This window comes from Barbus barbus (genome assembly GCF_936440315.1).
Source record: "Barbus barbus genome assembly, chromosome: 5".
In the NCBI taxonomy this organism is placed as follows: Eukaryota; Metazoa; Chordata; class Actinopteri; order Cypriniformes; family Cyprinidae; genus Barbus; species Barbus barbus.
Genome location: NC_136733.1, coordinates 26,096,544 through 26,120,715, shown reverse-complemented (window position 1 = coordinate 26,120,715; position 24,172 = coordinate 26,096,544). Strand labels below are relative to the sequence as shown.

The window sequence follows — 24,172 nt, the reverse complement described above, 5'->3', positions numbered from 1 at the left end:
AAAGGTCTCAACCCATCTCAAATTTGGCCTAAAAAGCTTTGTAAACATTTGCACACCCACTCAAAGGGAGAAACGCTGTGCTTCAGTAAAATAATGACACAAAAGCAACAATTCTCGCCCTCTTGGGACTAAAACTGGCAAAATATGGTGTCCATATTGTCAGGGGTTTGAGCATCGTGCATGCATGAGTCACGGGGATGAGAGCCAGGATCGGACACTTAATATGATTAGTGCCATGTCAGCACTGCAGCCCCTACATGTTCAGTGAGTCACACCCACCCACTGCTGTAAACAGAAAAGACAACATCAAACCAAACATGATGAAATACATACCTCTAGTATATCAAATTTAGCAGATTTGATTTTGCCCCAGGTCTTTTTGAGCCGTGACACTGGACTCATGTTCATCCCAGCTGAAAGACACATAGAAAGAGACACAGGTCAGCACACGGTTTCCTGTCAGAAGTGCAGTTTCTCTATGGCAAATAGAGCAGTGTAAGCCCATGAGCCCACATGAACAATGACATTAGCAGGAGCATCATTTCCCCCTGACAATAGTTGAGACTTATAGAGCCGAGGGTCATGATGGGCTTGTGCAGTCAGCACTAATGACCAGATGAGGTCAGAGTGTTGACTGGAAATCACTAGGGTTGGGTCAACCAATCAGATTTCTCTGTACTGACGACAGCAACATCTAATCAAGACCTAGTAAGAAATGATAAGTTACTTGTTTCTGAAACTTTAAAATAAACGAAAATTCACCTCAACTACTTTCCTAAAACACATTCTTTGTATAGTTTAGACATTGTTTAGGCACTCAGTTTGGCTCTATTTTGGTATATATATAAAACATCTACTTTTCAGGATATAAACAATTCTGGAAGGATAAAATCAAGTTGCTGTTTTTGTTATATACAAAGTTTGTGGTCGGTAAGCTTTTGTAGGTCTCTAAAGCTCACCAAGGCTGCGTTTAAGTATTTATAAAATAATGGTTTTGTATTTTAATATATTTTAAAATGTATTATTAATATTATTGTTCTTAAAAACATTTCTTATTATTATATTATTATGTTGAAAACAGTACCGCTGCTAAATATTTTTGTGGAAACCATGATTTTATTTAAGGATTCTTTGATGAATATGGCTTTCACTTGAACCCAAATATTTTAATGGTAGTATGTGTTAAAAAGTAAAACGGCTTCAGGGAGACAAAGGAAGTAACTGATGGATAAGGGAAACATTGATATTTGTAGCTCATACATGCACATTTAACTGAATATGTTGTGATCTGTATCTAAAATTCAGTCATTTCAGATGTTTCCTTCCCCAGTTTTAAGCCTGAACAACAGCAGCAACACTATCTATTCATCTACAAAGAGCCATCTGAGGCTTTAGTACCATTAACAATCTATCTATACTAACAGGTGTCAGGCCCAGAGCTCCTCCGGCACACTAACATAATACTAGAGCGAATGATCTTTCAGTTCTAGCCATGCGCTGACGCTCCATTCACATCACACAATGTACGCGCTGCCTCCAAAACACACAAACAGGAGCGATCAACCTTTCCCATGACTTGTTTGTTCTCTTTCAGTGACTTTAATATCAGCCCTCCATCTCCAGGGAGAAAAACTTGTGTAAGAGCCCCGGCCCGTGGACTCCTCTCCAGGGAATGGCCAGGGAAAGGACAGCTGGTTCCACTCCCTCCCTCTCACAATCCCCCTCTCAATGAGTCTGTCCCTCGCTCAGTCTATTGGATTGGTCAGCACTGACCATCTGCCTGAGGGATGCCGCTCCCTCGTTCCAGCTCTCGCTCACACAGCCTGAACAGCTGCTTCTTCTCCTGGCTCTATCCACTCCTGTTCCCCTACTCGTAATGCCTCAGGCACAGGCCTAGGTGAGTTCTCAGAGAACTGAGTGAATGAGTAAAGTAGCTAATAATTTTTTCATTATATTAATGAAGGTAAAATGCACTATATTATCAGAAGTCTAACATAAACAAAATTGTTTATTACAGATTATCTGTAGATTATTGAGCGGATGATAAAGATCAGTGAAAATTTGCTCACCTAATGGCTATTTATTATTAAAATGTATTACTATTAAAATTTATTATCTAAACAACGCACAGCTAAATAAGACTCTCCGAAGCACTCAACAAACACACAAATAAAATAATATGAGTCTGTAAGAGGTTTGACATTGTGTGTTAAGCGTACAAGAGCAGGGATTAGAAAAGCAAACCAAATCCTGCCAAATCAGCAAACTGTATTATCCAAACTGATTTGTGGGGAACAAAAGAGCTTTCTGTAGCAAAGTCTTGCAAGGGACGACAAAACACTCACTAATGATGGCCATGAGCGAGTTGAAGTTGCCAATGTTGAAGCATTCTCGTGCCACGTCGATGAAGAACTCAATGACTCGAGCCCGATGTTTCTTCTTTACAGGCTGCATGAGAAAATCAAGCAAATATTTTAAGAACACCAAAAAGTGATATTTATAGCAATGCTCATTAAATACTTAATACTTTAGGAACTTTCATGATATAAAATCTAATGTTACCTACACCACTATTCAAAAGTTTGGGGTCAGTTAAATTTTTTTTTAAATGTTTTGAAAGTCTCATGATCGCCAAGACTGCATTTATTAGGTCAAAAAAAAAAAAAAGAATAAAAAGAGAAAATTGTGAAATTTTCAGCAATTTGATGAATAGAAAGAAGAGCATGACTTTTTTGAAAGGTGGTGTATGTTTGTATAAGGCTTATATTTAAAATCACATTAGAATCACTAACAGTGCAACAACCTAAAGGAATTTAAGTTTCTGGACGAATCATAGCAATAAAAGCAGATTATTACCATGCAGATCTCCGTTGCTACCAGGTAGCTGAGCCTGTTGAACCACTCCACATAAGCCTCCAGGTTACTTGCTTTTTTGTGATCACTAAAGCATCTCTGCAAGAATCACAATTTCAAAAGGGTCAATATCATCATTCAATTACAATGAGGCTTGAATTTGGTCAAGAGCTTCATTTAGGACATTGTGCCACAGCATTTTCCAGTATACTTTTCAAATCGTCTTTATTAGGAATGTGCATTTTATCTGTACCAAACTGGTTATCTGCCAATATCAGCCTTTGTTATTTATCGGTAAAGGTCAATTTTATTTTTATCATCAAACTAGCATAGATTCCAAAAATCAGCTATATTAATTTGTCTCTAACAGACAGAATTTTAGTATTGGTGCATCTATTTTTCATCCTAAATTCTGAGCTCTAAAACCTTAGGCAGGAACGTAAACAGTTCATCATCAGTAGAATATTGCTCTCAAGTGATCTCACAGAACTTTGCATGCTGGGATCTGTGATTCCTACAGTCCCAGCCAGCCCAAGAACAAAGGTCTCCGAGATGACTGATGATCTCCAACAATGCATATTCAATCAGAGAGCTTATTTGCCTTGCAGACCCTCCACGCTCACTGGGCCTTGTGCTATTATCTGTTTAGGCAATGTATACAGACACTTTGTCTGAAAGCTCGGGCCACTCTAACCCTTCATTCCTCACATTCCTCCGGTCTAACTGTGCCGTCCGTCACACAATACCCAATCCACCCTACTCTACTTTTGACAGACAACATCAGAGAGCCATGGCGGTGCACAAGGACCCTCTGGAGAGACGGCGACCAGAACAAAAGAGAAGAATCGCACTAGTACCGCCTTGACACGGGCTGTTGCCTAGCAATTACGATGCAGGGCTGAGTAAACTTTTGGCAGGTTATTGTGAGAAACCAGTTGCTAGGCTTTGGCCACAAAAGGACGTTGTATGGAACGTGAGGAGGGACACTTGGACGGTGATAGATTAGACGAGGAATGTGCTGTGAATGCTGTGTAAAATAGGTGACACCACAGTGAACCTGAGGGTTAGAGTAAACATTGTGCGTATTGATTTGTTGGAGTTAGATATTTGTTGTAGTAAGCGCAAGGCATAACATTTGCATTGTATATATTTTTAGTTGACCTTGCTGACCATAAACAGGAAGGGACTGTTACCTTGTCGTTATCAAGAGGGTCTTTCTGAACAAACGCCTGAACAAACTCCTCTGGTCCGATGTAGCTCAGTCTTTCCTGAAAAATGAAGATGATGTCAACTTAACCTTTGCAGTTAGTCCAAACGGTCACCTTGAAAATGACTGCACAGATTATTGATTTAGTAAATAAATCAATCCAAACACACAGTGAGGTGAGGAATGTAAGGTCATGTAAACCGAGGAAGTTCCACTCACCAGTTCAATGTGTGTGAGTTGTTGTGCCAGGGTGAAGGGGTCGCTGCAGATGGTCAGAATGTCTCTCTGGATGGACTGAGGTTTGGTCTTCAGCACAGTTAGTCTGTCAGTCACAGAGGAGTTAATCTTGGCCAAAGCCTCCTCGTACTGACTCAGTGTGGTGAGCTTACGGATCAGCGTTTGTGTCATCTGTTGCACCGCCTTTCGATAGAGCTGAAGAGAGACGGGGAGACAGAAGACGTGGATTTGCAACCATGCTTTTATTGACTAGAATGACAAGTTAATCATTCATCTGAAAGACTGACAACAAAATGTGTCCCACACTGATAAGAAAGCTGAGGGAATACACAACGTATTTGCCCTGCAAACATCTAATGGACTTCCAGGCATATAATGGCACCCTTTCCTCTTGATTGGTCAGCTATGACGGTGGTTCGGCTCACGGGGTCTAACGTTCCAACATAGGGTCTTGAGTATGTTACATAAACAGTTAATGCAGGATTACGAAACAGCAGCATGCCATTCATGTCCTTCAAAGGTTCACAAGAATCCTGAATGCCGCCCACTTCCCCTCGTAACACAAGATGGGGTTGAGTTATCTAATAATAAGTGCCTGACACAGTTCTGGACGTCTGTTGCGTAAGGAGAGGACAGCAGCGGTCATGCCCTGTTGCTCAACATCAGTCGGACAAGAATCTACATCCTTTGCCTGCTTGAAAACCAGTGGGCATCAAGAAGACGACCCCACGCCATAAATTTAAAACAGGCCACTTAAAGGAAGCCTTACCTAAACTGGTTACTTAAATGAGAATAAAATGAATGCATTTTATAAAGAAAATACTTTTTTCAGGACAATAATCACCTGAAAGCCAATCAGAATCCACTCAACTTCAAACAGTTTCAGCATTTAAAGCGTCAGACGACAAAACTGCAGCTCTTATACTGAACAAAATGCTATTATCCATTTGTGTGGACTCTTAATATAGTTATCGATATGGCTATCGTTCTTGGTGCAAACAGGCCTTAAGGCTTTTGTTTAACCATGAAGATATAAAAAGTTGGCTGTTCAAACATTCTGCTGATTGGTTGTGGGATCTTTAATTTCTGTCAGGCTTCTGTTCTCCTTTCTGACTCATAGAAAATAAAAAGTGGCCCATTAATCTGTTGTGCAGGAGGTCAGTGGCGCATAAATCCATCTGGCTCAGAACAACCTGCACATAGTGTAGATGCAAGAATATTGATGATTTGACAAGAGAGCGAGTACAGGAAGAGACGAGTCCTTGCAGCACTTTAAAAGATCACAGAGAGTCTTAATATTCTCTCTTCAAGGTCCACCATTTGCTGACACATTATTTTTAGCTCTTGGCGATAACTGCTTGACATTTTGAGCCAGCAGATCAGACAACTCACTTGTTGTGGAAAAATAGAAAAGAAAGCTGCTTGTGTGCTGCCTCCACGTTTTTAACCCTGGCATGAGTGTGCGACAGCCGTCCACATGGCACAACCTCACAGAACAGATCACTCTGGCATGGACACACCACACCCAGGTCAAGGGTGAATGCTCTCCATTACTTTCTCAATAAACAGGATTTGTGCAAAAGGTGTCCAAATTTGCACCAAATGGCTGTGTCTGCAAATGCACAACTGGACCATGCCTTTCCTATACAGAAGACCACATGCATAATGACAATCTTTGCCGACCAGAAGCCTGAGGACCAAACTGTGGTCTGGAGAAAGATGTTACGGCATCTATTCTCAGCTCCTGCACTGAAAGCAAGAAATCTGCGGCGCAACTGCCAGTAAAAAGACTGAAAACAGCAGGTCAACAAACTGCTGGCAAACTCGTCAGGACCACTGAGGTCTAGGAGAGGTCAAAAAATAAAATGCCTAACTGGAAACCACTTCATGGTGGTCTCGTTATGATGGGCTGCAAGCACTGGACAGTACATTTGACTCATATGGGCTTATGTCTAGCTATAAATAGACCCTTTGTCTATTGTGTGGCTCTGACTGCTGTGAATCCCCCGTCATCGTAAAGTCAGTGCTCCACTGTAAAAGACACTCTCATTAACAAAATTCACGTCCAAAAACATGCCGTTCACATGGCGGGAGAAAAACAGTGACTGAATTACAGAATACAGTCAACATATTGATGGTATGAACCATGAATGCATTCTTCACACTATGAGACACTCTTTTCATGCATAGATACACATCTACCAGACAGTCATGACTCAAAAACTCATTACATCTGTCTCGCCTACCTAGCAAATGTAAAGATCATAAAGATACTTTGAAGAAAAGATCATGAAGATACTTTAAATAAAACATGAAGGTCACACCATTGAAAAAAGAAAATTTGATCCCCATCAAGAACATGTAAAACGGTACACGATAAAAGGGAAAAAAATAAATTAAAAAAATAAAATACATTTAACGATGCTAAAAAATGTCATATCACCATCAAATCAAACAAAAAACTATTTAACATTTATTTCTACACCTCAAGTATTTTCTCAAAATAATTTTATATTAAAGGCAAAAAAAAAAAAAAAAATTGGCAACTTTACAATAAGGTTCATAAGTTAACTACATTAGTTAACGAACTAAGATTGAACAATACTTCTACAGCATTTATTAATGTTAATTTCAGCATTTACTAATGCATTATTAAAATCACAAGTTGTGTTTGTTAACATTAGTTAATGCACTGTGAATTAACATGAACTAACAATGAACGACTGTATTTTTATTAACTAACATTAACAAAGATTAATAAATACTGTAATAAATGTGTTTATCATTGTTTGTTCGTGTTAGTTAATACATTAACAAATGACACATTGTAAAGTGTTACCAGAAATTTAAATAGGTTGTGGGTCACACGTGACATTTTATCACCTTAACTAATCATTAAAAGGTCAAATTATCTGATATTTGAAAAGAAATATTGCCCTTATCGAAACACTGTATTTTATTCATTACATTCAGACAATTGTCTCATTTTGATATTGACTTTATACAAAAATTTAAATAAAAATCCGAAATTAAAAACTTGCTCATATAAGGTGTATTCAGGTTATTTTATGTATGAATTGTATTTTAATTATTTTTTTTAAATAAATATACACGTCAAATACGTCACAGACCCTAACACAGTTATAGTTCTCCATGTTGTTTTTTGAGTGTACATGCAGTCTTATTAGCTTATCACCCCTTTCACTAGATTGAGGAGGCGGTACAACACACACATTCCCTCTATGAGCTTAGCAGGGCCGCAGAAGGTCATCGATCTCCTGGGTCGGGATAAAGCAGATCAATTGTCATACATGTGTTTACTACACAAGCCACCAGAGGATGAGCCCTGCTTGTCTTTTCGAGTTAGTGAAACCCCATTCATTTTAATCTGATGGAGCGATGTCTATCTTAAACTGTCTATACTAACTAGTGCCCTGCTGTTAGTCATTATGCTAATGCTCGCCAACCATGTGAGATGACCAGAGCGAGCTTCTGCAAATCTCTTTTTATTTTACTGTACATTAACTAAATCAAGAGTTCCCAACATGAAGACTAAAAAAAGGGATGTTTGAGGACAACACTTGATGAGAGCTCCCGACTTTATCCAGATTCAAAATGAAGTGACAAGCTCAGTTTTGGCTGATAGACATCAAAAGGATGCGAGCACAATGGAAGGATGAAAACTAGATGTAAAATAAAACCTAATCATGTAACGCAACTACTGTTGGTTTTTGTGCCCAGGAAGTCTTAAAATAACCTAGAATAAATGTGGTGAAAAAGTCCCTTTGATTAAAAAAATGCTAAGCCAGTAACATGGTAACAAACGAGTCAGTGCTAAGAGAACTATTTAAATGCAGCCTGTGGAAAAGCACCAGTGAAGACAAAAGCAGCTGAACAAAAGAGCTTTCTTCTCACTCCTCTTGTCAGAGCGCTTTGGATTTAAGAAATCTCACCCCCCATTGCTCAGGTGTTGACTCTCTTCTCACCCAACGCGTTACATCCATACATCTTGACCAGCTAAATGTTAAAAATTATAAAGGTTTTTACTCTGTCTATGCTAATAGTGGTACTAAAGGCATAAAGAAAAGCTAATGTCTTTGACGCAAGTGTTCGCACCTATCAGGTGACTTTTATTTGAAAACAGCGTTGCCCTTTAGCTGGCATTTCCTCGAGAATGAAAAACTCATTGTTTCCGCTGAAATGATCTTCTAACACTTGGAAATTGCAGACTTACTTCATCTCCAGAACTCAGACGATGTGTTAGTTCCTTCAGGCTCTTCATCATCCTCTCATCCCTGAAGTCATAGGGAAACGTCTCCGTCCACTCAGTCAGCAACTGCAGGATCTTGGGAGCAATTTTCCTGACTCTTGCCTACAGATTAAGTAAAAAAAAAAAAAAACACTGTAATTGCAAATTATGGTCCATGGTTGTCAAAATAGAGCAACCATGAAGACTGAAGCCACCTTGTATGACAATCAATATAAAGAGACTCTTGTACCTTATCAGCCTGAGGATCAGTGAGTCTCTGCTGGTCCACACACAAATGGCACACTTTGGACATCAGCTCATATGGGTGAATAAAGAGACGGGAACTGAGCAGGAATGTGAAGATGTATGTCCTCTGTGAGTCAATAAAAATGAGATCAATGTTGGTTCAACAATACAAACCATTAATAAAAGTTTTACATTATTCTAAACAAAACTAACATTGGACTAAGCTATATAAAATGTATTTATATTTCAGGAAAATAAATCTGGTTAGCTAGACTACACCTCAAAAGGACAACTCTTACATTAAACAAATTTCTTTGAAATGATACAAAGGATTTATGTCTCTTTACAATTTAATGAATACTTACATTTACATTTATGCATTTAGCAGACGCTTTTATCCAAAGCGACTTACATTGCATTCAAATTACAGTTTTTATATTTTATCAGCTCTTTTGCTTTGCTTACATTTTTACTTGCTGATTAAAAGTAATTTCATTTAAAACCAAATTTTTGAGCAGAAGTGCATATCGCTAAATTATAAATTGAAAGCAATCACGTCACTTTTGTAGTCTCAGTGTTTAAAAAACTAAATAAATGGGAGATTTATTAACTGAGCAAAGCATGTTTTCAATTCTCAAAATCCAATAGCTACTTTTTACACTATATACTCACATCAGGATAGTAAGCCACCGTAGGGACCAAGTGCTCAATTAGAGCCTCCAAGGACCCTGACACCAGGTTGTTTTCATGGTAATACAGGCCTTCATAGTCCTCTTCCTTGGCCTTAAAAATATTCTTGTTGTAGTCATTGGACCCATACATCACTGGAAAGGGTGGCGTTTGAGGCATTTTGTCCTGTTTGAATGATATAAAGAATCATCAGTCTGAGGAGCCTAACCTAAGCACAAACACAATCAAAAACAGACATTGATGCATGAACTAATTCGTCAATGCTGAGCCTCCATCCTCAACTGAAAATTTTGTTTGCCTGTGTGTAAAACACAAGGTCCCCAGTATCATTATAGGAAGCTGAGTGGAAAATTACTCTTCCTCGGATGGACGACTCATGGGGATGAATATGTCGCGATTAATCTCAATGTGCTAACACCTTCCCTGATTGAGCCTGTGAGAACTTGAATTTAATCTGCATTCGCTCCGTATTTTAGACTCACACTAGCTGGCTCTAATCCACCATAATAGCAGCTGAACATACCGCCGATGGGTTTCACTCACAAACACCAACAAATTCATCTTCATGGTGCTTTTACCTCACGTGGACGTACAACACAGAGGCGCTTTCAACTACGGGTTGATACAAAAAACATGACGACCTATATCTTGTGCTTCTGAAAAGGAGGATTCTTAATTTCCCCCTCAAAACCAAAACATGGCCCATTACAAATGAGTGTCCTATGAGTCGGTCAGCATTAGCTGGAGGTGATAAGCAGCCAAAAGCAGTTCTTCACCCACACAAAGAGCTCTGGCTCACATTGCCTGCCTACCTCCCTCCCTCCTACTTCTGTATCTTCCAGGCTCTCGTGGAACCGCAGAAAGTGAGTTTTGCACATGTCAATGCATCACATAATCACGCGGGCGGATCCAGCATGCCAGCACGAGCTTCTGTGCTATTTCAGAGCTCAGCCCGTGACTTTAAGTGAGATTCCTGGACACAGCGCATATGGGCCCCTCAATGGAGGCATTCACAGCAATAGCACGGGGCGTCAAGGGACACCCCGAACAATGCGCAGCCCCAATGGCTGCCTGCCTATTCAGGCCTGCAGGCGTTGGGGTGCCAGATTCGAACGGGAGTGCGCAGGAAGGAGGGGGTGTCGTACGATGAGGTATATTCTCAGTCCGCGGCCCCCCACAGAGACCTCTTCATAAAACCATAGACATTAGCATCAAAATGGAGACTCAAGAGGTCAAAGCAGCAAACGCCCCCCTGCGCATCTGCTTTACCATGTGTTATACCATCTGAGCACGTCAATGAGATAAAAAGCAAGGAAGACCAAATGATGTCAAGAATGACTTTGCGCTCATCACCAGAAATTGACAATTTGTCAAGTCCTTTATGAATGATGCTTCTGAGAACCACGTACGGTTTTATTCTCCGACTCATATTCTGTAACAGAATTTGCAAGAACTTTCATAAAATATACCCCTTTTTTGTTTTTGACGAATAAACTTTACTTTTATCTCATTATATGGCACAAAAGCAGGATACCCCGGCGCATCTGCCCATGCAACCCTATTAGTGAAGCCCCCAGGCCACAATGCAAATCTGCTAAAAGCTAAAACAGAAAAAGTCAAAGCCCTTTTAAACTCTCTAGGCACACCAGCTGCTGCTCGACTGAATTCTGTGAGCGAATAAAACAAAGCTGAAGCTGATTAGTAGCAGGGATTCTGGATTCTGTGTTTACTTTTTGGTTGCAGGTGTCAAGTATGGCCAGCCACATGTCCTCTCCTCTGTCCTGCTTAAACACGAAGCACAGCCGTCACCACAGGGGCTGTGTAGTGTATAAGCAAACAAAAAAGCCCTTGCTTTCACACAATTACTGAATTGTTTTTGTCAGAGCTTTTATTTTGACCATGCAGAATATTTGGCATCCTTGCATGGCTGCATTTTAGATAGTTATGACTGTCCAAAAGCTGAAAACATTCAGTCCCACCCACATGTTGACTGTATTGTTGATTACTGTGTCTCTAGATCAAAACGGGCTTCCTCAAGCATAAAGCAACATTTAGCAAGATAAATAAATGCTCTGATCTTTGGCGTTCCCACACCTTTTGACTAATAACATTTCCATGGTTTTACACTCATTTATCCATACTGGATAAGGATATTTAAAATTAATTGTATATTGAAATTCCACTCAAAAGCCAATAAAATAGAAAAAGTATTCTACTATACACATAGCAATGGAAATGGAAAAATACATTGAAATACAATTTTATATATAATTGAACTTGAGTTAAAAGTTAGATTTGTATTTATAGAATATGTATTAAATAAATAGAAAATAAATTTCAATTTTTCCATGATATTTCCATGACTTCTTAAGATCAGTTTCCATGGAAATGACAATTTTAACAAGGCTTGATATTTACAGGTCTTCCATGGCTGAGGGAACCCTATTGAATGCAAATATGGAATTTAAAACAACAAACCCAAACTTTCTGGAGTGTTTTTAAACTGCATCCTCAACAAAAGGGTGTTGCGCTCATTGGCATGTTATTAGGCGCTGTTAAGTTGTTGTGACAGTCTTGTCTTTAAAGATCACTTCAGTGAATATAAAAACAACCAAATATCAAGACTTTAACAAATAGGACAGACTGATCACTGCTGTGATGACAGAAAGAAATGATTCCCACCCACATTTCTACAAACAAATGTCTGACGTATTCAAAAGACTGGTGCGTGGACCATAACACAGTTCTATGTAAATTGACAAATTACTATAAAGGCATGTTACAAATATGATGAAATGAGGAAATAAACATGTCTGTTCATGGTGTTGTAATAGACACCAGTATGACACAACACTGTCTGCTTTCAATAAATTCAACAAAAGCATCAAATTGAGTCTTGGTCTTTTGGTTTCTGTCAAAGTGGGTTACACGTTAGCCTTGGGAAACGAGCAGGTGTGTGTCCGTGTGTATGTGTTTGTGTGTAAGACGGTGGGGGAAGGGAGCTATAGCTTCACTGAAACTACTCGAGTGTGTCTGAGTAAATAAAGGGCTTGGTTGGCGGCACAGATTGGTGGGGCATAGTGTCCTTCCCACAGCACTTTGAGCTACCTGCATGACTGGTATCACAGAGGCAAAGTCCAGCCAAATCACCGCGACCTGATGCAGATCAGCTTTTCAAAACAGAAACAAATGTTTCAGACACTCTTCTTTCCAAAATCTTGACCAAACAAACCCTCATCTTGATTAAAAAAGTACCACATAAGACTGTTGATAACACAGATTAATCAAGTAGATAAAATAATCTGCTTAAGCCCCAGAATAGCTTACTTATTTGATAGTGGGGAGGAACACATGGGTAATGATCATCTGAAATCAACAAGGGAATATCAGCAACAACCCTCCAGTTTTCATACCCACCCACCACAAGACCACTACTGCACTAATATATGAGAAATTAACTCCATAAACCTGGCATCTTCATTCTGCAGTGCAAACCATCAGTTTAGTACACAGCATGAACACAATTTTAAGATAATTTTTACTATAATTCGCCTTCCATAGCCATTTCAATGAGACTTTAAGATCTCGATGGGTTATCCAGACTTGGAATTATAGTTCTAAAATTCCCTATTATATCCACTTTTCTCTGACACTGGGAACCTTGTCTGAATTACCATGTGGATGTAACTAGCCAGGTAAATTAACATTACAATCCTTCAATAAAATATTATAGGCTACAACAAAGTACCATGCAATACAAAATAACATGCACTTAAATAAAATGATCAATGAAATCAATTTAACCATCAAACTAGTACACCAAGATCTAGAATAGAATATTAATTCCACTAACAATACTTCCACAGCAACCATTCATTTCCATGGTAGCATAACGTTACATCAAATACTTGGTTGTGTTCTACATTTATTGTAAATTGCATATGACTTGTAAGAACTCCAGCATACTAACGCCACAGGTCACATTCTCCATTAATATTAATATTAATATACTTAAGTCCATAACACAGAAGGTGGATATCGTCAGCACGGAACATTTGTTGGCATGTTTATATGTAAACTGACTCTTCCACGCTTGCACATAATTTATTGACTGATGTACACAGAGCAATTGGTAATGTGAAATAAAATCAAAATGCATGCAAACCAAGCCGCGTACTGAACCCATTAATCGAGCGCGTTAAACATTGCTCGAGTTTCTCACCTCGAAAGGGACCGAGACTCCGCTGTAGATCAGCCCTGCAGAAGTTTGGCGATGAATAGCTGCGCAAGATGAACCTCCGGACATATAACAACACGCTTAGAAATGATTCTCAAAACACGTTCAATTAAAAAGTCACGCTGCGTATTCCGAGGTCATACGGATACCGACTGTGACACTCAAGCGCATGATCCTTATAAATATATCCAGGCAGTACGTGCGATGCACTTCACTCTCACGATCTCAAGCAAGTGTGCGTTGATCCACTGAGCTCGCGAACAGTAAATGATAGTAGGCTGAGCTGTAAATTCCGAGACAGCCAATAAGCGGACAGCACAAGACACCCGCGTGCATGTCAGCGCGCGCCCATCGGTCTATACTTGAAAACGAAAACATGGGAATTTCACTAAGAAAGACGACTGAAAGAAGAACTAAATGCCTGTCTCAGCGAAAATCCCCTGAAAATAATCTGCATGATTACTTAAATCCGCCATCATATCATTTGAATCTGGCAGAACTAATGAATTTATCAAAATACATTTATTGATTAATTTGTTCAAAATATACATAATAGTACAAATGTTAGCATAAATTGAAATATTTGTGGGAACTCCCTCACGTCTTAAGCTGATGATACATGGGGCATTTTGCTAAGCAACTTTTTTTAAGCAATGTTTTTGGGCACTCACTGAGACTGGGTAACAAATTTCTATCTGGATACTTTAGATCAGTTGTGGGCCCTGTGTCTCACCTGGTTGCTCGTTGATGGCAACATTAACCAAAGCTGCCCGGCAACATTGCTCAAAAAGTTACCCCGTGTATCATCAGCCTTACATTTTGAAGACAGCGACAGATGACAATGTAGCACAAACTGCTAATATATTTACGATATTTTGGTAAGCCTATATGTAATGTTTACCAGCATTATCTTTAGCTTAATTTTAAATAGGTTAAATTAAGTCTGTGAAACACTATTTACCCCTGTCTCATTTTCACTGATACTGTGCAGGACCCCACACTAGATACTGCAGTGAATACCTGAAAGAGTTCACAGAGAGGTTTTCCCTCTCTCATTGCAGGTCAAGGGGCCAAGAGTTCGTCACCTATCTGATGTGTGCTAAATGAGCTTCAGTAGCATGTTCTAACAACAATGGTATCAATCTGTTAAATTGACAGAACAAATTGATTCACCTGATAAATTCACTCACTCACATGGTTAACACTTCTGAAAAAATAACTACAGTTTCCACTGACCTATAGTTAAAAGTACTTACTTGAAGGTAAGTACATTGTAAAAAATATAATTTACTAAATCACAAAGTTACTTCATGTGATATCTCAAAAATCAATATTTCATCATGTCTGCATAGATTTAAGAAGCAGTGAAAAAACAGGATAATGTGTGTGCTGGGGTCCTGGGGTTATATGAATTAATGGCTGGCTGACTGTACATAATCTCTTACATAACAATTATATATTTGTAAGTGTGTGTGGGTGTATTCCAAATGTCTTAAGCAGGCCAGTACTATAAAATCACAAAAAAATCACAATAATAATAATAAAGCAAACAGAGTAGCACAAATGTGTAAAGCTTTAAAATATGTAAAAGACATGAATCATCTGAAAATCTGCATCACAAAAGACTCTTTAAACATTGTGTGAAAATTAGGATGTTTCTTCATGCCTTTGACAACCAGTCTGAATAAAATCTGAATATGGGGAGCATTATGCTTGAAAATAACCATCCACAGATCTGTCAAATCTTGGCTTACACCTCCACAATGGGCCCACAGTTATGTAACCTCTGTGTATTCAAATTCATTGCTCGTTGTGAAGAGTGTGTGGAGGAGTTCATAAAGATATGAAGAACTAACAGTTAAGCTCTCTGCAAAGGTTAAATACACATTTGAGGTTAGTCAGCAAAGACTGTCTGACCAAGCTTCCCCTTTGCTCCAGAGGTATTCACACCCCTGTTTTGTTGTCCTAGATGGGGCATTATAAATGTGAAAAGTGAGAAACAGCATGAATCATTTAAATGTTGGAAACTGTTAATAAGAATGCATGATGTTCCATTTTTACTTTTTATTACTTCAAAGACTAGTCCCTAAAACAGATGTATATAACAAAAGTTAAATTGAAATTGATTATCCCAATAAAACATTTTAATGTTCCAAATAGTCATTCAAAACACCAAAAATCTATGCGTGTATGTTTTTTAAAATAAGAACGTCAGACATGGGAATTCTCAAATAGGGATACTAACTTAAGAACGTCTGGCACCTCCATTCTGTGGAAACAAATGTACTAGCACCTAACAAAGATGATCAGGCACTGTGTTAAGTACAACAGTATATTAGCTGTAGTTAACCTTAGTGCTAATATACTGCAGAAACGTTAGCTTACAATATGGTTTCATGCGTGTGTTAAAGGGTTACTCCAACCCAAAATGAAAATTGTGTCATTAATCACTTACCTCCATGTCGTTCCAAACCCATAAAAGCTTTGTTCGTCTTCGGAAAACAATTTAAGGTATTTTGGATGAAAACCGGGAGGCTTGTGACTGTCCCATTGACTGCCAAACAATGGCCCAGAAGTATGAAAGGCATCGTCAGAATAGTCCATCTGCCATCAGTGGATAAGACAAGTAAACCGTAACTTTATGAAGCTACGAGAATACTTTTTGTATGCAAAAAAAACATTTTACAAAAATAACGACTTTATTCAACAATTCGTCTCTTCTGCGTCAGCGTAGCACCATGTTGGAGAATATCCGCTAATACAAAAAGTATTCTCGTCGCTTCATAAAGTTCATATTGCACCACTGATGGCAGATGGACTATTCTGACGATGTCCATCATACTTTTCTGGGCCTTGACAGTGAAAATTGTTTGGCAGTCAATGGGACAGTCACAAACCTCCCAGTTTTCATCCAAAATATCTTAAATTGTGTTTTCCGAAGACGAACAAAGCTTTTACGGTTTTGGAATGACATGGGGGTAAGTGAATAATGACAAAATTTTCATTTTGGGGTGGAGTAACCCTTTAAATCTCCATTACTGTGACATGCACGGATGTCACAATCATCTTTGTCCTTTGATCTTTGGAGTCCCTGTTATCATATAGATTGATAGCTACTTCATTTTGTGAGTGAATTCATTCAAATAGATTTACAACACTCCATAATTCACCAATTGTAAGGAATAATATTATGCCAAATTGGGTGTGATTTTGCCCCTAACATGTAAATATAGACAGATAGAGACATTCAGTAACTCAGAAAACCAACCTAACCCTTCTCAGACATACCAATATCTAACTCAAGATGGACTTATGATGAATTCTGACCCAAATATTTTGTCAGCTGAGGAAAAGCACTCAAGATTCCAGTCCATCAAATCTACTGCCAGATTGCGTTTACCTCTGCACTGACTCCAGACCAGCTATCCCCAACCCAATTTCTAACATCACAATCATTAGGAAAAACCAAGCTGGCCTCAAATCAGGTATAATGAGTGGCAACCAATTCCAGACAAAGGGCAAAAGTAGGTCAGTACAGTCTACTGCTTCTTCTACTCAATCATCATTCATAGAGCCTCATTATTAACTCACGTTACGTCAGATGATCACATGCATGGAAAAGTCCAAGCATGGAAACCAATGTGACTCAATGCTCAGAATTAGCTTCCAAATGAGGAACAAGATATGCGTGCTACTTCCTGACATTTAATGTTACCAAAAAAAACTTTTTGTAAAAATGTGACTGAATAGTTAAGTGAAATCCTGCTCTATTTCTCGTAAACGTAACTTTTCTTGTGCATTGTTTTGTTCACAATCATATTGATCATCCTATATTTGATTCTAAATTTAAATCAAGTTAATGGTCTGCACTAAATTGTCCATCTGTTATTTATTACTATATGTCTACCACTATTTACATCATAAAATGTAATATCCCACTCTGGGAACTTTTTAGTGAAAAGGCCTTACCTTTTCCTTGAAGTCCAAGTACTTAAACCCAACACTTTTCCTACCATTTACAAAACATGCTGAGACAGACAGGATCAATTTTACTCATAGTCTATCTAGACTTATTCACAAACATACCAGGGAAACCCCAACTGGCAAGTAAAGAATGGGCAAAATACTTTCCCAGTCGATTTCTCTTAATGGATTCAAGTTTTACATTACGCTCTGCAAACTGATACAAGTCAGTTATAGTTAAATGCAACCTGATGATATGAAAATATGGCTGGTTTTGATTTGCCAATAATGTGGTCCATATATACATTTCCAGAATAATGTCTGAAGCAAAAAAAAATGTTCACAGTCGGTCTAGTTCACTATTTGCGTGAGCCTGAGGAGAATGCCTTTATGTCTCTGCCTGACAAAACCACTCACATCCCAGAAACCAAAAAATAGGGCATCTCTAACTGCGGGATGTGACTTTTGAGAAACCTTGATGTGAAGTTCAGTAAATCCTCCACATAAAAAAGCTCAACAACAACAACAGTGAAAAAAATTCTGTCACAGAGATTTGCGTTTCAACTGAGGTGACCTCAGCACTGAAGACTTTTCATTAGGATCACTACAACAGATAATAACCCATTGAACTCAGCCCTGAAGGTCACAAAGATCTCGCCTCTCTCCTCCCATTCTACAACAACAGATGCCACATGATACAACATGTCACAGATGGCGCAGATAAGATCAAAGGACAGGTGTAACAGCGACTTGGCTCGTATTCTGGGAGAATCAACACCACATTACTAAAGGGCAAAGACATTTATCATTGTTGTTGGAATTGTTGTCTCAAAGCATTTTAACATATAAAATAATACATTTATATTTCTAAAAAAATATATATTATTGGATATATATTCATACAAATAAGCACAAACACAGCACTCTACACCCAGCAGGTGTGTGGGAGCAAAATGAACAGGAAAGCATGTTCTCTCGGTTCCCACATACACCGAAGGCCAAAGAACATGAACCCCTACCCATGTATCTCAGGGGTAAACACAATCACATGATGTAGGCTCAGACTTTACTGTCGGTTGTATATAAACAATTATCACATCCGGATTGCAATGTACACACTATATTGTTTATGGAGTATGAATTCTCACACTACTGGGATGCATGCCATTAATTATGCAACATATTCTTGTCAGTTCTGACATATAACAGCATTAACTGCTCTCAGCCATCACAACACTGACCACCTGTAGACTTGTAAGCCCTGAACTACATATAAAGCCTATGTATAATACAGAAGCCATTATTTGTCTGTCCTGTTCCCATCTGGATGCTACAGTAAGTAGGATGGGCTGCTGGTTTGTTAAGTCAGTCAGGGGGCAAAGGACTGTCTTGTGTCCATCTGTAACTTTGCTGTCTGAAGGAGCACTGACATTTTAATTATCTTTGACTGAGGCAAGAGACATAAGGCCTCAGTCTGGGAAAAAAACTGCCTACAATAGACGATGGGTTATTAAACTGTCTAAATGAGAGGCATATGACATGAAATATGTAGGTGTAAGCATGATGTCCAATAAAAAAGTCTTCAGATAAATACAAAATAAAAATAATATATGAATGAATAAGTAAATAAAATAAAAATAAATAAAAATGAGTGAATGAATGAATAAGCAAGCAATAAAATAAAATAAAATGAATGAATGAAGTAGACAAGTAAAAAATTAAAAAAATTAAAAGGCTCTCAAAATTCAATGATATAAGAAATGACTTTTCAAACTATTTATTCAAATCTCCAAAATAGTCTACAAAAGACACATTATGAACATCCCAGAGAAGAGCTGTGAGAACCATGTTATGTGCTTTGGGAGGGGTCCTAAGCATATGAAACAGCAGCTGGAAGACATTGCGTGTGCGCATGTGGAGTGACATTAATATATGTGGGGAAGGTTAGGAAATGGAGGAAACTAGAAGACAACACCCAGACAAACTCCCTGTGACCCACATACCCTCCCTCTTCCTCCCCCGTCTCCCCTCCACCTTCTGGGTAGAGACGGCTTGAGAGCTGACATTCCATCCCAACCCCCCTCTGTCAAAACAAACAAGAAGACCACCTGAGGAAAAGGAATTGTTTTGTCACATTTTCAAGGGTCTAATCTTAACCAGTCAGGGGTCCACATCGCTTGCATGCCTTCATATTACACCTCAGATTTGGCTACCCAAGACATTTATGAGAAATCAATTCTTGATATTCTATTAATAACTACATTTCTGTGTATGACACACTATAGCAGCACTGAAGCATGCTGGAAGAAATTTGTCTTTGTCCTGCTTTTGTGTCTTATGGGTGTAGTCATTCATTAGCAAAGGCTATGAAGATTATGCACTTCATAGAAAAGAAATATTACGTAATGGGACAAATAACACAAACATTGTAGTGAGTTGGATTACGTCAATCACCACGTTTACATGCACATGGATATTCAGAATTTGGCAAGCATCATGTAAACACATTAACCAACATTAACAATAACCAAGATTAAGTCAATATTCTGGTTTCTAGAAATATAGAGCTGACATATTATACCATTCAAAATTTTGGGGTCAGTTTAAGACATTTAATTTGAAAGAAATTGTTTTTATTCTGCTAGGAAGCATTACATTGATTAAAAGTGTTAGTAAATACATTAATAATTTTCCAAAAGGTTTCTTTTTCAAATAAATGCATTTATTCAAATAAATGCATTTGAAGATTCACAAATAAATATTAAAATCACCTATTTTCAGCATTGATATTAATACAAAATGTTTCTTGAGCACCAAATCAGTATATTAGAATGATTTATGAAGGATCATGTGGCACTGAAGACTGGAGTAATGGCTGCTGAAAATCATTTTACAATCACAGGAATAAATTACATTTTAAAACAGATTAATCTAGAAAACAGTTATTTTAATTGTAATTATATTTTACAGCATCACTGGTCTTTACTGTACAAATGAACAAATAAATGCATTGGTGAGCATGAGAGACTTCTTTCAAAAACATTTAAAAATCGTGTTGACCCCAAACTTTTGAATGGTAGGCTGAACAGGCATCAGAAAAATATACATATATATCACTGTTGTAAACTGTAAGGAAGTATTTAAAAACATAACATTTTGTTACAAATATTTGTAACATTTAGTTAATGCTCTTGTGCTGCTTATGCATAGTGGTGTGAAAAAGTGTTAGCCCCCTTCCTGATTTTTTATTTTTTTGCATGTTTGTCACACTTTAATGTTCAGATCATCAAACAAGTTTAAATATTAATCAAAGATAACATAAGTAAACAAAACATACAGTTTTTGAATGAAGTTTTTTATTATGAAGGGAAAACAAAATCCAAATCCACATGGCCCTGTGTGAAAAAGCGCTTGCCCCCTAAACCTAATAACTGGTTGGGCCACCCTTAGCAGCAACAACTGAAATCAAGCGTTTGCGATAACTTGCAATGAATCGGTTACAGCGCTGTGGAGGAATTTTGGCCCACTCAACTTGGCATAATTGTTGTAATTCAGCCACATTGGAGGGTTTTCAAGCATGAACCGCCTTTTTAAGGTCATGCCACAGCATCTCAATAGGATTCAGGTCAGGACTTTGACTAGGCCACTCCAAAGTCTTCATTTTGTTTTTCTTCAGCCATTCAGAGGTGGATATGCTGGTGTGTTTTGGATCATTGTCCTGCTGCAGAACCCAAGTTCGCTTCAGCTTGAGGTCACGAACAGATGGCCGGACATTTTCCTTCAGGATTTTTTGGTAGACAGCTGAATTCATGGTTCTATTTATCACAGCAAGTCTTCCAGGTCCTGAAGCAGCAAAACAGCCCCAGACCATCACACTACCACCACCATATTTTAAATTTACCATATTTGGGCACTTTTTCACACAAGGCCATGTGGGTTTGGATTTTGTTTTCCCTTAAAAAAACCCTTCATTTAAAAACTCCATGTTGTGTTTACTTGTGTTATCTTTGATTAATATTTAAATTTGTTTGATGATCTGAAACATTAAAGTGTGACAAACATGCAAAAAAAGAAAAAAAATCTGAAAGGGGGCCAACACTTTTTCACACCACTGTACTGTAAAAGGACAGAATTTTAATTTTTGGTTGAATTATCTCTTTAATCAGAAAATAATGTGCATGCAAACATGGTCACATAATAATGAGGTACTTATCAGAAAACACATTCCACAGAACATCACCATGAGATTCCACCCACAGATTTCAGAGAATGCCGCTAAGTGGCAATGTTATTGTCAGTAGACGCTCATAACGATGTTCCCAGTAAAAGCTGGGGGAGGCCACCGCTTTCCACCATCCATGCTGAACAGCTGAACAGCCCCACTTGTGCGTTTGTACTCTTTCATTAATTCCACCAATGCAGATGACACTTGCTCAGTCAACTGGCTGCATAGCTGCTGTTTCTATTTTTCAAAGTCGTCTACAAAATAATCTCACATCACTTGGGAATGGTCAGATATGATGTCAGTGCCACAGAATGAAATAAAGAGACAAAACAGTCCACCACACACACACATAAAAGATAATCTGTTCAGATAACATAAGAACTGTCCCATTTCTTGGCCTTTCAAGTCAACAGAGGAGAACCACTGCCCTCACTTTCAGCCTAAGGCTCCACTGGAGGCAGGGGAAAAGTGAAGATGCCATAATTCAGACTGTTTATGTAACAGCATGCACTCAGTTTCCATAAAAGTTTCCTTAGGTTGTGTTTGCCTATTCAAACGGGTCGCTAGACTGTCTGCTCTGACCCCGCTCACAGCCTTCACCATCATGCCACCAGTGCCTGAAACAATGTGAGCGCAGATGGCAGGCATGCCACGCCAAATGCCACACAAAGCAGTCCCAGATGGAGCCGGCCTTGGATTTATCTGCCTGATAAAAGGGTATGGAGAGATTGCACATTTTGGTGATTCAAAAAAACAGCCAAATTTCTGTGTTGGAGCATATGACCTTTCCATCATGTCTCACTTCTTACTTCCAGACTAATTCTCCTTTTGATCTGCTAATGTTCAGACCTGAAAACTGGGACAGATTACACAAGATCTCCTGAAAAGGAGGGGAAGTTGGACTAGATGGACAATACTCTTATTATGCACTTTGGTACTGTTTTGGGTTCTCAGACAGGAGCATGAGGCCCTTTTTTCCTTCCTGTTTAGTTTTACAGCTACCGTAAATATATGTCTTGAATATAGCTTTTCTTAAAATAACCATTGAGACAAAGTGATCAGTAAACACAGCTTGCCATCCCATATTTGTGTAGAATAGAAGCTCAGATTTTTTGTGGAATTCATCAAAGTCTTTCACCACACAATATGAAATACATTTTTCCAACAAGATGGGGATGACAGAAAAACAAAAGCTTATTATTAGTTCTCCTAAAATGTACATTCCTCATAAAATTTATTTCTCTGACATTTATACACAATTAGTATTAAATAACAACAGTGTGAAATCACAACTTTTTCAATGGAAATGCTAAAGTTAATATATAGTATTGAATCAAGCAATGAAAACTCTTCCTGAAATCCAACTCTTAGGAAACTACTGAGCACATTTCTGTTGTGACGTGACCCTATGACCCAAACACTGCTATGAATCCACAGCCCTATGAATCCATGTGGATGTTACGGTTTGAAAAGGATTGTTATAGCATGATAAACTCTTATGAGTATAACAAATCCTTTCAGAACAGAAATATCCTTATTAGCAATTGAGGGTCCTTGTATTATTCTGTAAAAAGTGTGAAGATCTGGTGATTCTAGTCACATTCAAACCTGCCTATGTGTGCTTATGCTGTTTTCCCAGGGAGGTGAGGAGTGAAAAGGAAGCTGCGCAGCCCATCCCAACCAGAGAGAGCTATCAAAACACACACACACACCCTTCCCTATCATAATCTCTCCACTTTGTAAAACGCTTTATGCATGTCTTGTTAAATGTAATATTTTTAGCATGGTAAGGGTTGTGTTACATTATTTGCCAATTAAAATGACTAATATTTCTAAACAAAGTCATCTGCTCCACACCATTATCCATAATCCATATCAGTTATGTAAAAGGAAGAGCCGGTACCAGTGAGAATGATAACCCAACTTACATTTAAACGCTATTTACAGAGACAGACTTCACAAGTTCAGATTATGCTGAAGACTGATACTGCAGCTAAAAGGATATTGATATTTACTATATAAATGCCTAGAAGCAACAATAATAGAGCATGTTTAAAATGGTTGTCTGTTTAAAAGAAATGTCGTGTGGAAGTCACATTAAAAATTTATTTGTACTAGGTGAACACCGTATGACACTGACATGAATTGCTCATTATTTATGAATGTGACACTGGATCTACTGTATTCTGATGAAGTTTTAATGAAACTGTACGCTTAGTCATTGTGACCATTTTGAAAAGCAGCCTGTTTCATCCCGATAAACTG

At 38.3% G+C, this 24,172-nt stretch overlaps 1 protein-coding gene across 3 annotated transcripts in view; it reads right to left on the bottom strand.

Moving 5' to 3' along the window:
- Window positions 1-24,172, bottom strand: part of LOC306869988 (ras-GEF domain-containing family member 1B-A) — a 69,531-nt gene that overhangs the window by 6,053 nt on the left and 39,306 nt on the right. For 2 of the 3 annotated variants that reach the window (XM_079416988.1, XM_079416989.1), the window contains 8 exons: window positions 9,465-9,647; window positions 8,797-8,919; window positions 8,532-8,669; window positions 4,280-4,492; window positions 4,047-4,121; window positions 2,857-2,952; window positions 2,346-2,448; window positions 334-413 (listed from right to left, as the gene is read on the bottom strand). In XM_079416988.1, coding sequence (XP_079273114.1) covers window positions 334-413; window positions 2,346-2,448; window positions 2,857-2,952; window positions 4,047-4,121; window positions 4,280-4,492; window positions 8,532-8,669; window positions 8,797-8,919; window positions 9,465-9,647 — 1,011 coding nt within the window. Of the gene's footprint in view, window positions 1-333; window positions 414-2,345; window positions 2,449-2,856; window positions 2,953-4,046; window positions 4,122-4,279; window positions 4,493-8,531; window positions 8,670-8,796; window positions 8,920-9,464; window positions 9,648-13,704; window positions 13,970-24,172 lie in introns of those variants that run through there. The other variant, XM_079416990.1, reaches the window with a different exon arrangement.